This window comes from Triticum dicoccoides, chromosome 1B (genome assembly GCF_002162155.2).
Source record: "Triticum dicoccoides isolate Atlit2015 ecotype Zavitan chromosome 1B, WEW_v2.0, whole genome shotgun sequence".
NCBI lineage: Eukaryota > Viridiplantae > Streptophyta > Magnoliopsida > Poales > Poaceae > Triticum > Triticum dicoccoides.
In genome coordinates this window covers 490,770,990-490,788,419 of record NC_041381.1, presented here as the reverse complement: position 1 = coordinate 490,788,419, position 17,430 = coordinate 490,770,990, and the positions used below count along the sequence as shown (strand labels likewise).

Here is a 17,430-nt window from a genome sequence, read left to right as displayed (position 1 = left end):
TGGGGATGCCCCGGAAGGCATCCCCTCTTTCGTCTTCGTCTATCGGTAACTTTACTTGGAGCTATATTTTTATTCACCACATGATATGTGTTTTGCTTGGAGCGTCTTGTAAGATATGAGTCTTTGCTTTTTAGTTTACCACAATCATCCTTGCTGTACACACATTTTGGGGGAAATCCACATGATTTGGAATTTATTAGAATACTCTATGTGCTTCACTTATATCTTTTGAGCTAGATAGTTTTGCTCTAGTACTTCACTTATATCTTTTAGAGCACGGTGGTGGTTTAATTTTGTAGAAATTGTTGATCTCTCATGCTTCACTTATATTATTTTGAGAGTATTTTAGAACATCATGGTATTTGCTATGGTTATAAAATTGGTCCTAGAATGATGGGCATCCAAGTTGGGTATAATAAAAACTATCATAGGAAGTGAATTGGATGCTATGACCAATTTGATGCTTGATAATTGTTTTGAGATATAGAGGTGGTGATATTAGAGTCATGCAAGTTGGGTAATTGTGAATTTAAAGAATACTTGTGTTGAACTTGGCAAGTCCCGTAGCATGCACGTATGGTAACCGTTGTGTAACAAATTTGAAACATGAGGTGTTCTTAGATTGTCATCCTTATGAGTGGAGGTCGGGGACGAGCGATGGTATTTTCCTAACAATCTACCCCCCTAGGAGCATGCTCTTAGTGCTTGGTTTTTGATGACTTGTAGATTTTTGCAATAAGTATATGAGTTCTTTATGACTAATGTTAAGTCTATGGATTATACGCACTTTTACCTTTCCATCATTGCTAGCCTCTTCAGTACCGTGCATTGCCCTTTCTCACCTTGAGAGTTGGTGCAAACTTCGCCGGTGCATCCAAACCCCGTGATACGATACGCTCTATCACACATAAACCTCCTTATATCTTCCTCAAAACAGCCACCATACCTACCTATTATGGCATTTCCATAGCCATTCCGAGATATATTGCCATGCAACTTTCCATTGTTCCGTTTATCATGACACGCATCATCATTGTCATATTGCCTTGCATGATCATGTAGTTGACATCGTATTGTGGCAAAGCCACCTTCATAATTTTTCATACATGTCACTCTTGATTTATTGCCCATCCCGGTACACCGCCTGAGGCATTCATATAGAGTCATATCTTGTTCTAGCTTTGAGTTGTAACTCATGAGTTGTAAATAAATAGAAGTGTGATGATCATCATTATTAGAGCATTGTCCCTAAAAAAGAAAGGCCAAATAAAAAAAAGAGAAAGGCCTAATAAAAAAAGTAGAAAGGCCCAAAAAAAGGGGGACAATGTTACTATCCTTTTCCACACTTGTGCTTCAAAGTAGCACCATGTTCTTCATATAGAGAGTCTCATTTGTTGTCACTTTCATATACTAGTGGGAATTTTTCATTATAGAACTTTGCTTGTATATTCCAACGATGGGCTTCCTCAAAATGCCCTAGGTCTTTGTGAGCAAGCAAGTTGGATGCACACCCACTAGTTTCTTTTGTTGAGCTTTCATACATTTATAGCTCTAGTGCATCCGTTGCATGGCAATCCCTATTCCTCATGTTGACATCAATTGATGGGCATCTCCATAGCCCGTTGATTAGCCTCGTTAACATGAGACTTTCTTCCTTTTTGTCTTCTCCACACAACCTCCATCATCATATTCTATTCCACCCATAGTGATATATCCATGGCTCACGCTCATGTATTGTGTGAAAGTTGAAAAAAGTTTGAGATTGCTAAAGTATGAAACAATTTCTTAGCTTGTCATCGGGGGTGTGCAAGATGAGAGCATTCTTGTGTGACTAAAATGGAGCATGACCAAACTATATGATTTTGTAGGGATGAACTTTCTTTAGCCATGTTATTTTGAGAAGACATGATTGCTTTGTTAGTATGCTTGAAGTATTACTATTTCTTATATCAATATGAACTTTTATTTTGAATCATTTGGATCTGCACATTCATGCCACAATAAAGAAAATTACATTAAGGATTATGCTAGGTAGCATTCCACATCAAAAATTCTGTTTTTATCATTTACCTACTCGAGGACGAGCAGGAATTAAGATTGGGGATGCTTGATACGTCTCCAACGTATCTATAATTTTTTATTGTTCCATGCTATTATATTACCTATTTTGGATGTTTATGGGCTTTACTTTACACTTTTATATCATTTTTGGAACTAACCTACTAACCGGAGCCCCATCCCGAATTGCTGTTTTTTGCCTATTTCAGTGTTTCAAAGAGAAGGAATATCAAACGGAGTCCAAATGGGATGAAACCTTCGGGAGCAATCTTTTTGGAACAAATGCCAGCCTGGAGACTTGGAGTGGACGTCAAGCAACAAACGAGGCGGCCATGAGGGTGCCCGGCGCGCCCCCCACTCTCGTGGGCCCCTTGTTACTCCACTGACGTACTTCCTTCGCCTATATATACTCCCGTACCTTGAAAACATAGGGGAGCACCACGAAAACCTAATTCCACCGTCGCAACCTTCTGTATCCGCGAGATCCCATCTTGGAGCCTTCGCCGGCGCTCCGACGTAGGGGGAATCGACCACAGAGGGCCTCTACATCATCTCCAAGGCCTCTCCAATGAGTTGTGAGTAGTTTACCACAGACGTTCAGGTCCATAGTTATTAGCTAGATGGCTTCTTCTCTCTCTTTGAATCTCAATACAAAGTTCTCCTCGATCTTCTTGGAGATCTATTCGGTGTAACTCTTTTTGTGGTGTGTTTGTCGAGATCCAATGAATTGTGGGTTTATGATCAAGTTTATCTATGAGAAATATTTGAATATCCTATGATTTCTTTTATGTGTGATTAAGTTATCTTTGCAAGTATCTTCGAATTATCAGTTTGGTTTGGCCTACTAGATTGATCTTTCTTGCAATGGGAGAAGTGCTTAGCTTTGTGTTCAATCTTGCGGTGTCCTTTCCCAGTGACAGCAGGGGCAGGAAGGCACGTATTGTATTGTTGCCATCGAGGATAAAAAGATGGGGTTTATATCATATTGCATGAGTTTATCCCTCTACATCATGTCATCTTTCTTAATGCGTTACTCTGTTCTTATGAACTTATTACTCTAGATGCAGGCAGGAGTCGGTCGATGTGTGGAGTAATAGTAGTAGATGCAGAATCGTTTCGATCTACTTGTTGCGGACGTGATGCCTATATACATGATCATGCCTAGATAATCTCATAACTATGCGCTTTACTATCAATTGCTCGACAGTAATTTGTTCACCCACCGTAATACTTATGCTATCTTGAGAGAAGCCACTAGTGAAACCTATGGCCCCCGGGTCTATCTTTTATCATATAAGTTTTCCATCTACTTTTATTTGCATCTTTTACTTTCCAATCTATATCATAAAAATACCAAAAATATTTATCTTATCTTATTATCTCTATCAGATCTCACTTTTGCAAGTTACCATGAAGGGATTGACAACCCCTTTATTGCGTTGGTTGCGAGGTTCTTATTTGTTTGTGTAGGTGTGTGGGACTTTTGAGGAGCCTCTTATTGGATTGATACCTTGGTTCTCAAAAATTGAGGGAAATACTTATGCTACTTTGCTGCATCACCCTTTCCTCTTCAAGGAAAACCAACGCAGTGCTCAAGAGGCAGCATTGACCGGAGAGGTGTCTCGGTCATGTCTACATAGTTCTCGAACCCGTAGGGTTCGCACGCTTAACGTTCGATGATGATATAGTATTATATGAGTTATGTGATTTGGTGACCGAATGTTGTTCGGAGTCCCAGATGAGAAACGAGGAGTCTCAAAATGGTCGACAGGAAAAGATTATAGGACGATGGTATTCGGACATCGGAGGTGTTCCGGAGGGTACCGGGTACATATCGGGTCACCGAAAGGGGTTCCGGGCACCCCCGACAAAATATGTGGGCTTAATGGGCCAAGGAGGGGACAGACTAGACCACAAGGGGCTGGTGTGCCCCTCCACCAGGCCGGCCAGCCCTAGGGGACCGGCCAGCCCTAGGGAAAGGAAAGGGGGAGGGAAAGTCCATATCCTATACAAGGGAGAAAGGAAAGGAGGGGCACCACCTCCCCCTTCCTTCCCCTGGAGCCTATACAAGGAAGGGGGAGGCCGAACCAGGGCAGGAGCCCAAGTGGGATTCGGCCCCACTTGGGGCGCCACCTTGGCCTATCCCACCACGGTTGTTGTCATCACCAACGCTATCAAGTGGTAAACTTTCTGTTGCACCATGGTCATGTCAGTCCTTTCATAGTTAATCATACAACTTGTCTGATGCTAGGTAGTTCATTATTGTGGCTGGTAATTTTTGTTACAAGGTTTGATAGTTGTTACTTTCTACTTGCTCCATCCCAAAATATAAGACGTTAACAAAACTAATAAAACTTGGGATGGAGGGAGTATGTCCTTGTGCAAGGCTAATAAAACTCAGGAACATAACAATGATTTATTCATTTGTCTGTTCCAATTGCCATTTTAAGGTACTCAAACAAGTAAAAGAAAGGATTTCGCACACCATGAGTAGACTTTTGGAGGCATCATGACATTGTAGAAAACAATAGACCACATCAAATATTCTGGAAAAATGTTTTCTATAGTCTAGCTACCTGAGAAGGGATACGAGCTAGAAATCATGTTCACCTACATCAGGAACATTCATTCTACCCTGCAGGCCTGCTTTAGTTTGATAGATATAAGGAGCCAGAAATGCCTTATACGGTGATTTTTACCCTTTCTAATAAAAAGAGACCTGATCCATGGCTACCACCAATGCATTTCATGTACTCCCTCCATTCATAAATAAGTGATATGGTTCAAATTCACTAAAACCACATTTATGAGCAAAGGAAATATATGATATATATTTTTCTCAAATATGCACAAGTGTGCGTATCATATATTAAGAGAAAAAAGGGGAAGACACCCCATCCACGGTTATTTACAACACGCTTGTACAATGCATTCCACCCCACATCATCTTAACGGATTACTTGCCCTCACTCCATCCATCCACTCCTACGAAGTCAATCCGAATGTCTCCATGTAGAATGTCTGCTTGTCTCCATGCCAAACACTCGGTGGCAATCCGTCGTAGGATATGCTGCACGTCCGGTCTCATGCCCTCGAACACAATTGCGTTTCGGTGCTTCCACATCTGCCCACATGACTAGCAGGTGTATCGCCCGCAGGGTCTTGGCATGCCTCCCCTTGAATATGGATCTTGTGCACCACACCAATAGATCATCTCCGCTTGATGGCGTCGTACCCGTCATGCCCACGGCCTGACCCACCTTGGTCCAAACCTCCTTCGTGAAGACACACTGTGTCAGGAGGTGATTGATTGTTTCGTCGTCTTGGTCGCAGAATGGGCAGATGTCTTGATGTGGGAATCTATAATACCTAAATAGTTCATCCCCACTATATTATTTCTCTTGACATGCAGCCTATCCATATCAGCGGCCTAGCCACGTCAGCATTCTGTTACCCGCTTACAGGTGGGACCCACTACAGGTTGACCAGCATATCCACTACCTTGGCCTGTTCTTATTCTCATTGTTTTAGTTGGTGAATCATTTCAGTTCCGTGCGTTCACTTCTCGCAAACCAGCAATCACATGCAGCCCACTTCAGCCAACATGCAGCCCATTATTAATTTATTATATGCTCAAATACCGACGCAATATGAGTTGTGAAGCGGCGTCTTCTCCCCTTCCCCTTCCATCCCGCCCCTTCATCTTCTTTGATACAGTCCTTCCTAATTAAAACCAACCAACCATATCTCCACAGGATGTAATCCTTCCCCATTTGAGTCCTTATAAACGGAATGTACTGCATCTTCTTGCCTAGCATGCATTGGCCATCGCCTGGCCATGGCTCCAGTTGATCTTCTCGCCACCATCGCTTGCGGAGCAACACTGGGATGGGTAATATTTGGTCAATTTCATGAGTTAGGAGGTTGATTTCCCCACATGATTTGGGTTATCTATATTATTCTTTGGGAAGATCGATGATCACTGCTAAGGTCTGCTTCTCCATCAAAGCCTCCGAATCTGAAACAAGGCTTCATGGATTTTTTTTTCTCCTTTGCTTTCTTGACCCCTTACCCATTAATATGCTCTGGACGCAGACCAACATGTTGACGGACGTACGATCAAGGTGTTGCATGTCGTGGTCCATGCCAACCCAATCGGACGAGGAGGAGCCGCCGACACTGCTCCGTGATAGCGTGGGGCGACACCTCGAAGCTCTTGATCTGGACAATCTGGCCCGCCTTCTACCATAGCATCTTGCAACACAATAGGTCGTGCATGTGCATCTTCCCTCATCTCTTGCTATGTTTTTTTTTCATAGATATGTCCGATTTCTATCACCTACACGAGCAGGTCATCACCCTGCATTGGGGAGAAAGAGCCTAGAACCCCGACCATTAGATTTGTGCTTCCTTTGTATTGTTTCAGCACATACTGTCAAAATTGCTCTTTGCAATCTGAATGCTTGATTTGCTGCAAGCTGATTGAAGTCATGTGCCCGATAAACAACAATGTTAAGAATATATTCAAGGTGCAGACAAGCAATTTGTCTTACAGTTGAACCTTAGTATGTACTGTATTATGATTAATTTGCATGATGGTCATATTGTTTCCTTCTTAACCTTCTCTGATTAGTTTACTTATACTGAAATTATTTCAGTGTATGTTTGGTCACAAACTGATCATACTACTTTTAATCATCGGATACTAACATGATATACAAGTTTGGTCACAAATTGGTCATACTGAGAAAGGTGATTTCATTGTTACATTATAATGAAGCCATTTTCTACGTTTTTTTTGCTTAAAGTGCTCTTCTCCTAAAAGCTCTTTGTCACACTACCATCCCGCAGAAATGCGCGGGGCATTGTCTAGTATATGATATGAGCAAAACGAAATTGCTGATTCTTCATCAATTCGACATCATCAGATGCTACGTGTATGTATAATATAGATGTTATACCTACGTGCTTACAAGTTATTTGAGCCGAGCTCAACGAGAGGCGGTGACGGCGCTCGTCACTGGTGGAACGGCGTGCACCTGCCCAACGCCAGAGTGTCGGACTCTGTTTGTTTGGGGCCTGAATTAGGCTCCAACGTTAGAATTCAGACCGGAGCCAAACAATAACACTGAATTTTGTATTGGAGTGGTAAAAAAGATTGTAATCCATTACAGAGTAATTTTATTTTTAACAGTCATCATGCCCAAACCTAATCTCACCTCAGAGATTCTGGCCGCCAAATGTGCATGACAGATTGACAGTCACCATACGCATACGGTCATACACATGCGGGGGATTTGATGATTTGCTTCATTTTACATGGGGTTTGATGATTTGCCTTTTGATTGTCTCAATGACAGTGGCCCCGGGCCCCACCTGGTAGCCTTTGGAAGGGAGGGGCATTATCGGGCAAAAGATCCAATTTTCCCACGCACATGCACATACAAGAGCCACATTTTCCAAATCCCAGTCGTCAGAGCTCGCTCCCTTCTTCCCCCAAATCCCTCGCGCAGCCACACTCCCCTCCCTACTGACACATTTGAGCTTGAGCTAGGGTTTCTCACCACCGGCGGCGGGATGGGCATCCTCGAGCACCGCCAAAATTCCTCTCCGCGACGGCATGGGCATCAGGAAATGACCTCACTGCCTATCCCCGACGACCTCCTGCCTGAAATCTTCCTCCGCCTGCCCACCCCGTGCGACCTCATCCGAGCCTCCGCCGTCTGCGCCTCCTTCCGCCGCGTCGTCGTCGACCGCCCCTTCCTCCGGAGGTACCACAAGCTCCATTCCCCGCCCCTCATCGGCTTCCTCGATTTTCGCCGAGTCTTCCACCCGGCCGAACCGCCTCACCCCTCCGCGTCTGCAGCCAAAGCCGTCGCCCTCGCCGCTGACTTCACCTTGTCCTTCCTCCCTACCCCAGCCGGTGACTGGACCATTTCGGACATCTGCGGCGGTCTTGTCCTCCTCAAGAGGCGCGACTGTGCGGAGCTGGTGGTGTGCGACCCCTTGCACCGGCGGCACCTCCTGCTTCCCCCAATCCCTGAATTCGACGAGTGGGTTCATTCAGTGGACAAGCCACGCACGTTTGGGTATCAGATCCTCCTGGTGGGCGGTGACGAGGAGGCTTCAGAGGAGGCATTTTTCAGAGTGATATATGTGGAATTCACCCTACATGAGGAAGCCGTCTTCGTCTTCTCTTCCAGCACCGGAGAATGGCGAGCTACTCCTTCGGCACCACGATCGCCTTACTCATGCTGGCTCCAGTATGCATATGGCTGCTTGTATGGGGTGACAGTTCTCACTCATAGACCTCCCACCCGCAGCCAGAGCCAGCTCTTCTCATGTGCGTATAGCCATTGTGGAGGCAGGGGAGGGCATCATTGGGATGTTTGTGCTACCAAATGAGACATCTCACCTCAGTTATTTCGTTAGGCGAAAAAAGGTGCAAGTTCCAGCCAGTGGAAGTTGAAGACAATCTCACTGGATTCTTCCCAGTACTCTTTCAAGGTGAGATCGACGGGGAGGAACTTGTTCCTACAACATTGCAGAAATCCATCACCTGATGCCGGCCTTTTCTCAATGGACATCAACACATTCCAGCTTGAGAGGGTGTTTGGTTCCAACTATAGCATGCTTTACCCTTGGGCATATAACAACTTTCCACTATCATTGTCGACTCCAGCAGTATCAAGTGGTAATCGTTCTGTTGCAACCTAGTTATTACATAAGTTATCACACATGTTGTCTGTTGCTTGATAGTTCATTACTGTGATCCGTAAATCCTTTTTACGGTTTAGTAGTTTTCACCTCTTCATTGTCGTCGCTAAGCTTATCAAGGTCAGGAACATAATTGTGGTTTGTTTGTTACTCTTTTGTAGTGGCAAAACTCTAAGGTGATCAGAGAAGTAAAAAAAATGTTTGTGCTCAGTACAAGTAGCATTTTGGAGGCATCTTGAAATCGTAAGAAACACTAGATTACGATAATTATTTTTATATTTACGGACTACCTGATGCAGAAGGCGTGCAAGTTAAAGGACACTGCTACCACACTTCACCTTTGGTGTGTTTCACCTTTTTCCAGTCAAAAGCGGGACTTATGTTATCCATTTATGTGGTAAAATTTCAATTCCTGCAACACAAAGCTACCATTGCTTTTTATGGCTCTTAAGTTCTTTTATGACTCATCTCTTTATTTGTACATCTCTGGCTATGTATTGCGAATGACAATGAGCTCATAAAGCGAGTGTTTGCTGTTATATATCTCAATTCCATTGAAGTGAATATATAGCTGCAGAATTGTGGCTAGAATCCTGAATGTTGATTCTCCAGTCTGCATGTATTGTCTGTTTTTTTGTTTTTGTCCCCGTACTTGATGCTTTCTTCCTGTACTCCTGAATATCAACAGTCTGAGTATGCATAATTTGGGCAGGTACTCAGCAAAATGATGAGAAGGAGATGCTGGAACAAGGTGCGGAGGCGCTCCAGGCTGAAGAGCCCATAGGTAGCCTCCATGCCGAGAGAACTGATGATGATGCGAATGCTGGAGGTCAGGCCTGTGTATCAAGGACTGGGGATGATGCTGATTGAGGTTATGCTGTGACGTACTGGATAGTTGACTACAGGTTGATCGCCAATAGGGTACTTGTGACTATGCATGTCCGTACTGTGGTCATCTAAAATTAACATGGAGTTTATTTTGTGTGGCTTGATCTGACAATGATCGGTGCGGTTGTCAGGTAAGGTAGCAAGAGCAGTAATAAACATTTGATTTCTGCACAATCAGTAGGTTAATTATGACTGTCAGAGATTGTGATCTTGATGTATGCCTTCCCCATGCGGCATGAATGGAACCAGTCAGGCACAAGGAAATCAAGGGAAGGAATCTGTTTGTGCTACTTGTTTGTTGTGCAGCTAAGTTGATATGATTATGCTGCTACTCCCTCTGTTCCTAAATATTTGTCTTTCTAGAGATTTCAACAAATGACTACATACAGAGCAAAATGAGTGAATCTACACTCTAAAATATGTCTATATACATCCGTATATAGTAACTCATTCGAAATCTCTAAAAAGACAAATATTTAGGAATGGAGGGAGTATTTTCTTACACTGCACTAGGAAATCAAGGGGAGGAATATAGTTCTCTTTGTGCTGTGTAACTCTGTTTTTCAAATGTACTGCCTCCGTAACAAAATAGGACATTTTTTGTATTTCAAATTGGACTGTAAAAACGTCTTATATTTTGGAACGGAGGTAGTATCTGTTTGAGCCAAAGTCACTCGGAGGCCCAACTTATTTTGCAATCCATCTTCTCGGGAAGGAGGATGACAAGAACATCGGTTAGATACATGGGCTACTGTTACTGTGGATGAAAGAGTTGGTATTTATTATGAGTCTGTCCAAGATTCATCTAGATGTGACATAGTTATCTATTACTTTGGCATATGAAAACTAATAAACTTGTTATTACAGTAAATATACACATAACTGTTCTGAAAAATCATAAAGCTAAAAAATATCTACTACTTTGGCAGATGAAAACTCAACTACAAACTAATACTACCGGTATGATGAAAACTCAACTACAAACTAATACTACCGGTATGAGGCGTGTCAGCCCAAGCAAAAGCATCATAATTTTACAAACTACATATTATGTATCTGAAGCTTGCATATCTATATATACACAAAACTGTTTGAAAATCCATAACACAAGCAAATGAATAACCAATGCATTGATATTCAGGGTTTAATAGTGAATTATGTACAAATAAGAGTAAAATAGCAGGTCACTTTAAATTATATTATTATTCATACTCCAAAAGATATAAGTGAAGTTCCTGGAGCATTCTACAATTAATATAGACCGGCTAATATCCAAGCTCAAAATGTATAAGTGAAGTTCCTGGAGCATTCTACAATTAATATAGACCGGCTAATATCCAAGCTTAAAATGTATAAGTGAAGCGTACGAAGCATTCTATAAAACCATACTCAAACAATTTTAAGTGAAGCACAAAGAGCAATTCTATAAGATCATACTTAAAAGATATAAGTGAAGCACATGAAGTATTCTATAAATCAATGAAGAGCTATCTCATACTAGCATGATTCTTAAAGAAAAATACAAACACAAAGGACACAAATCATGTGAACAAAACAAAAATCGAGGTATACCGATATTTGTTGAAGAAGAAAGATGGGATGCCAACCGGGGCATCCCCAAGCTTAGATGCCGGAGTATCCTTTGAAATATTTACTTGGGGTGCCTTGGGTCATGGCCGCCAATGGGGACGAGAAGGTCATGGCGAACTGGTTTCCCATGGCACTCAAGAACGGTGCCCGCACCTGGCTCCTAAACCTGGCTCTCGGCATGATTTCCTCCTGGGACGAGATGCGCACTCGCTTCATCGCCAACTTCCAGGGCACTCGTGGTCGGCCCCCGGCCATGAGCGACCTGCGCCGCATCAAGCAGCAGCCAGGAGAGACCCTGCAAAAGTACATCCAGCGCTTCAACAACGCTCGCCTAAAGATCCCCAGGGTGACTGAGGAGGCCATCATCTCATCCTTCTCCGACGGTGTGCGTGACATCAAGATGAAAGAGGAGCTAGCAATCCACGAAGACCTGTGCACATCCCTGGAGCTGTTCAACTTGGCGACCAAGTGCGCCAGGGCTAAGGAAGGGCGTCTCTCCCTCCTCGAGCTTTCGGCTGCCGATCCAGAAGAGAAGAAGCCCAAGGTCAAGGACGTGAAGCGCAAGGGGGCTGTTGTGCTTGCAGCAGAACAAGACACCAAGCGAGGCAGGGATCAGCCCGAGTCATCCAAGGGCAGCCGGTACTGTGTGTACCATGACCTCCACACCCACAGCACCAACGAATGCCAAGAGCTCAGGGCTGTGCGAGATGTGTGTGCCGGCCGACGCCCCAAGCGCAACGACCGGGGCTGTGGCCGAGGAGGAGGAAGAGGTGGAGGACAATGGGAAGACCGTGGCCCTCGTCAAGGGTGGCGTGACCGACCTCGCGAGGACCGCTGGCAGGACCAGCCTCGCGAGGGAGGTTGGAGGGATCAGCCTCGCGAGGATTGCCCACAAGGCAACGCAGGCCTCCCTCCTCTGCCACCTCAGCCAAGGAGAAATGAAGACCATCATCAAGACGAAGGGGCTGGGGGCTTCCAGGAGCCGCGCGCAATCGCTTGCATCTTGGGCGGCGCACAGACCCCGGCCTCTCAGCGCATCTTCAAGCAGTTTGCTCGCGAGGTGAATGCAGTCCTCCCCAAGCTTGAGGCCACGCGCCCTCTCAGGTGGTCAGTGTGCGCTATCACATTCAGCTCTGCAGATCAGCTCAAGTGCGCAGCCACGGCCGGAGTCCTCCCCATGCTTTGCTCCCCAATCATCAGCAATGTGCAGGTCACCAGGACCCTCATCGATGGCGGAGCAGGACTCAACATCCTGTCCGTCGAGACATTCAACAATCTCCAAGTGCCATACAATCAGTTTCAACCAACCAAGCCTTTCTCAGGAGTCACTGATGGTTCCACAGTTCCGATAGGGCAAGTCCGCCTTCCTGTCACCTTTGGGCAGCGCGGCAACTACCGCACCGAGCTCATCAACTTCGACATCGCCCACATTCACCTGCCATACAATGCCATCCTCGGGTACCTGGCCCTGGCCAAGTTCATGGCAGTGACCCATCACGGCTACAATGTCCTCAAGATGCCAGGAAGCGGTGGAGCCATCATAGTGCCTTGTGAGGAGAGGGATGCAGTGTGTTCCCTTGAGCGAGCTTTCCAAGCCGCATCAATCGAAGACCCAGATCATAGGAGCGGAAGACTTCCCGAGGCAGCCCCTAAGAAAAAGAAGACATCGCCTGGTCTGAACCCTCGGGATCCGTGCCCGTCCAAGGGGCGCCTCCTTCTGTCGTATAGGAAGGTGCGCCCGGCGCCCTCCTTGGGCAAGGCTCGGGGGCTCTCCCCTGGAGGGCCATCGACTTTGCCAAGATCACGAGGGAGGCGCTTGGGCACCACTTGGAGGCGTGCTTCAAAGCACATTTCCCTCAGGAAGGAACAAGGCAAGGAGGGCCAAACCCTCGGGAGTTCATCAGCGAGATCATTCAGGGGCTGCAGGAGTCAAGAGTCATGAGTGGCAGCCGCCGCTTACCCGCCGTAGCTCCCCATCCAGGCGAGGATGGTGGGCTGCGCGTCTGCATCAACGTACCAGGGCTCAACCGAGCCGCCTCTCAGGAGCACTTCTGGCCCTCACGCGTGGGACGCTGCGAAGGTCCACCCCACAGCTATGTTCGCATGCCTTTCGGCCTGCCGAACATGGCTACTGCGCGTCAGCGCCTCATGAGGAGCATTCTGGAGACTCAGGAGGTCATGCATTTCGCGGTCCTGGCAGAGATGGAGGAATCCCTTGAAGAGCCACCGGCGCCTCCGGAGCCCCCCGAGGCTCCTAGGCCTGGGCGCTCGTGAGGATCGGTTTCCGCAGCACAAGTCGTCAGCTACTTCAGCATCCCTTCATCTTCAACATCATCAGGTGACATCCTTCGAGTTTCCTTTTCAGCTGGGAGCGCCCCCAGGGCTGCATCATTCCCAGGCCGCCTGGGTCCGTCCCTGCGGCATGTATCCCTTTTGCTTATGTCTTTAAGTTACTTTGCTGGGGGCGCCCCTCGGGCTGCATTATCCCCAAGCCGCTCGGGTCCGACCCAGCGGCATGTATCTCTCTCGCGTTTATTCAAGTCGTGCATTTGACCCGTCATGGTTATTACTTGATGCCTGTGGCGGCACCCTTTTTCCCTCATGCCAGCCGCTTGCACGTTAAAAGGGGGGTACCTGAGCATCGCGACTCATGGACTCTTACTGGCTCTCCAGCCCTCACCTCCTGGCCTTGTCCACGGCATCGCGACCTGGCATACCAGCAACGGCTGAGCTCGCTCGAGGGCCGGGACCTGAGGACGTAGAGAATCGTCATCTAACCAAACTTGTAGGAGCACATTACAAACAAAGGCCCAGAGCCAGGCGCAACCCGCCTTGAGGTAGGACCCCATGAGTCCCGCGCTGGCTCATGGGTGCCCAGATACACCTCGTCAAGCCCTACCGTGCCAGCCACGTGTGAGGGCGGGGCTGTACACGCCCGGGGGCTCCTCCTGGAGGGGAGCCCCCTCCCACGCACCAGTGGAAGCACCATGCTCCGTCCTGGCTGACGACACTGCCGAGGAGCGGCTATGCCCGTACACATACGGAAGCGCTATGCTCCCGCTGGTGATAAACAACTGAGGGTGGCCCCCAGCTGCATCAACCTCAGGGAGCCCAGAGCTCAGTGTCCGGCCCTATCATAATGCCTCCCCTCGGGAGTGCCGCGGGAGGGGGCTGGGCACGGGGGCTACGCCTGGGTCACGCCCAGGCGCACGCCACCCAGCCAGGCCCCTCGGCCTAGTTCGTCGCGCGCCCCTCCCCGAGCGGAGCCAAGGTATGAAGGCCGTTTGAACGTCAAGGGGGACTCCCGAGCATCGCGACTCAGGAGCCTAACTGGTCACGTAGCCCCTCACCCCTTAGTTCTGAAAGGCTAATGGCGGTTGAGGTATGCGCGGGGCCGGGCCCTGCCGATGTAGAATGGTAGATCCACTTCTACACCTCCCTCCCTACTTGTTGTTCGCGTGTCAAGGGGGACTCCTGAGCATCGCGACTCAGGAGCCTAACTAGTCACATAGCCCCTCACTCCTTGATCCCGTCCTAGTTTCCGGTCGGGGCTAATGGCGGCTGAGGTATGCGCGGGGCCGGGCTCTGCCGATGTAGAACACAAGCAAGTAGGAAGGAAAAGCGAAAATCTCAAGGAATTCAAAAGAAAATATTACGGTCCATAGGTTGTTTTCACAACGCCTAACACAAGTTTAAACGCCTCCACGAGGCATGATGCATGTTGCAGGAACTGAAGCAGAACAGGAGCTGCGAAGGGGTCACTTTCCGACGGTGCCATCGGAGTTGCGCTGAGTGGCTTCACCTTGCGGAGCCCCAAGGTTGGCAGCGTCTCGCCCTGGCTTGGTGCTGAAGGCTCGGAACTTCGCCAGCAGGGCTTCTGCTCGACCCTTCACCGCCTCAGTGGCGGCAGCAGCAAGCTCGCCGCTCGCAGGCTCCAGCAGGCTGTCAAGATCGACGTTGGGGTCACGAAGATAGACGTGGGTGAAGACACGCGCAAGTGCTGCGGAAGAAAGGACATGCGCCTCGGCCTCAGCCGTGGGGCCAAGGCCGATGGCGACATCTTCAAGTGCACGGACCAGGAAGGGAAGGAACTTGGCGGGGTCATCCTCGGCGCCGGCCAGCGGTCTTTCCAGGCCGCCATCATAAAGCGTCTTCAGCGAGGCGCGCGCCCTCTCCTCCAGCTTCGCGAAGGCCACACGGTCCTCGGCCAGGACCCTCGCCTTGCCATCCAGCTCAATCCTCCTCGCCTCCAACACCTGCTCCAGCATATCCAATCGGCCATGGCGTTCACCAAGCTCGGTGTCCCGGTCCTTGGCGGCAGCCTCACAAGTCTTCATCTCCTCCTCCTTCTCCTGGCGGACACGGACCTCCTTGGCGAGCTGGTCGCGCAGACATTGCAGCTCGCTCTCTAGCGCCTTGTAGTGGCCCCAGACATCCGCAACCTCACCCATGGCGGCGTCGCGAGCGGCCTTGGCTTGAAGGATGGCCTGCTTCTCCTCGTCGCAGGCCGTCACGGCCCGGACCAGCGCCGCTCGAACTGAAGCATCAGAGCGGACCCAGCCAGAGGCCAGCTCCAGGCGCCCGGCCATTATGCGAGGGTCGGCGCCCTGAAGATCTTCTCGCAGCCGGTCCAGCTCGGCAGCAGCACGATCCAAGACAATGGAAGGAGTCGGAGAAATGGCGGTTGGCGGAGTAGGAGGAGAAGACGACAGCGTGATCACAGCGCCATGTGTCGGGACCTTTTGAGCCCCGGCGGCTGCAGCAGTGGCAATAGGCAGGGACGCCTTGGGAGTCACCTGGGCCACGAGGGCTGAGCCCACGCCAGCACCCCCCACTTGTCCTCGCGAGGATGACCGGGCGGGAAAGGCTCGGGCCTCGCCACCTCCTTCTCCCGCAGGTAGAAGCATTGCCCCGGGCGAAGCCTCGGGGGCCCCCTTCAGCCTTTTCACCGCAGGCACCGGCCTAGCCAAGGAATATGAACGTCAGGCCCCAGCAACAGGAGCAGGAAGCAAAGCGAAAATCAAGCACTTACTGGTCATCAATCATGGACTCAAGCAACCTCCGACCGAACTTGAAGCCCGAGAGCCGGCTGCTGGGATCAGCCTTAGGAGATTCAGCAGCAGGAGGCACGTCTGAGGAATTGAAGCTGGCTTCAGACCGCCTTGGAGCCGGAGCAGGCCCGCGGAGAACCAGCCCCGTCCTATCCTTCTTCGGGATCAGGGGCGAACTCTCCCCGCCTCGCTCGTCGCCATCCTCGTCGTCGTCCGGCATCAGGCAGAGGGCGCGGGACCTGCGCTGGGGGAGGGACTTCCCCGACTCCCCATCGGTCGCTTCGGAGTCGGACCCCTCTTCCTTCCCCTCTTCTTCTTCCTCCCTGCCGGAGTCGCCGAAACATACGTTCACTGTTGCCAGGGCTGCCAGGTCCTCGGGAACCCCCGCGGGCACAGGCCCCTCCCCGTTGAAGGAGGGCATGGAATTCACCACATGCTCCCAGTCATCCCGAAGGAACAGGGGAGCAGGAGCACCCTCCAGCCTCGCCACGTCTCCCCCAACAAAGGATTGGAGGAACGCGGCCAGATCTCCATCGGCCATGACTGTGGAGCTCGGGCGAAGGGCGACATCGGCTTCCCCGAGCCTCCACAAAGGGAGCGAATATTCCTGAAGCGGAGCCACCCGATGCTCCAGGAACTCCCTCAGGAGCGACGCCCCGGTCAGCTTCGCCGTCGCCATGCTGGCCGGCCACAGGTCCGCGTCCATCCTCGTCAGCACCGGCTCTGCACGGGGGTCGACAGAGCTCCGCGCGAGACCAGGTGTCAACGGCCTCAGGCTGCCCTGTAGGCAGCATCAGCCGAGGGTGGATGCTCCCAGCATCCACCATGACCCACTTACTTCGGAAGCCTTCGATCCTCTTCCCAGGCTTCGAGATGGCGTTGGAGCTGGAATACGCAACAAAGCGCGCGCACGCGGTGATGGGACCGCGAGAAACCCGAAGGTAGAAATCGTGGCGCAGCAAGGCCACCGAGGGCTTTACCCCAACATGAGCCTCGCAGTAATAGGCGAAAATCGCCAGAAGAAGAACAGAGTTGGGTGGAGATGTAGAGCTTGCAGGTTGTACTGGCGAAGAATAGAAAGAAATAACTCGGAAAAGGGAGGCACCAGACCGGCGGCGATGGCGCT

The 17,430-nt window shown here is 49.2% G+C and overlaps 1 protein-coding gene across 4 annotated transcripts; it reads left to right on the top strand.

Annotated features, from left to right (window-relative positions):
- Nucleotides 1-7,507: 7,507 nt before the first annotated feature.
- On the top strand, nucleotides 7,508-9,953 carry LOC119343624. 4 transcript variants are annotated; one of them, XM_037614496.1, is made up of 2 exons: nucleotides 7,508-8,752; nucleotides 9,488-9,953. In XM_037614496.1, exon 1 carries the CDS (start codon nucleotides 7,636-7,638, stop codon nucleotides 8,461-8,463), a length of 828 nt encoding a protein of 275 aa, XP_037470393.1. In that variant the 5' UTR covers nucleotides 7,508-7,635; the 3' UTR covers nucleotides 8,464-8,752; nucleotides 9,488-9,953. The 4 variants fall into 4 exon arrangements, with proteins under 4 accessions (XP_037470393.1, XP_037470396.1, XP_037470390.1 ...); XM_037614499.1 differs by having other exon boundaries at nucleotides 9,075-9,953; XM_037614493.1 differs by having other exon boundaries at nucleotides 8,937-9,953.
- Nucleotides 9,954-17,430: the final 7,477 nt, after the last annotated feature.

What these genes read in the sequence shown, in the direction of transcription:
- LOC119343624 (XM_037614496.1), top strand. Translation starts at nt 7,636, where the DNA reads ATGGGCATCCTCGAGCACCGCCAAAATTCCTCTCCGCGACGGCATGGG.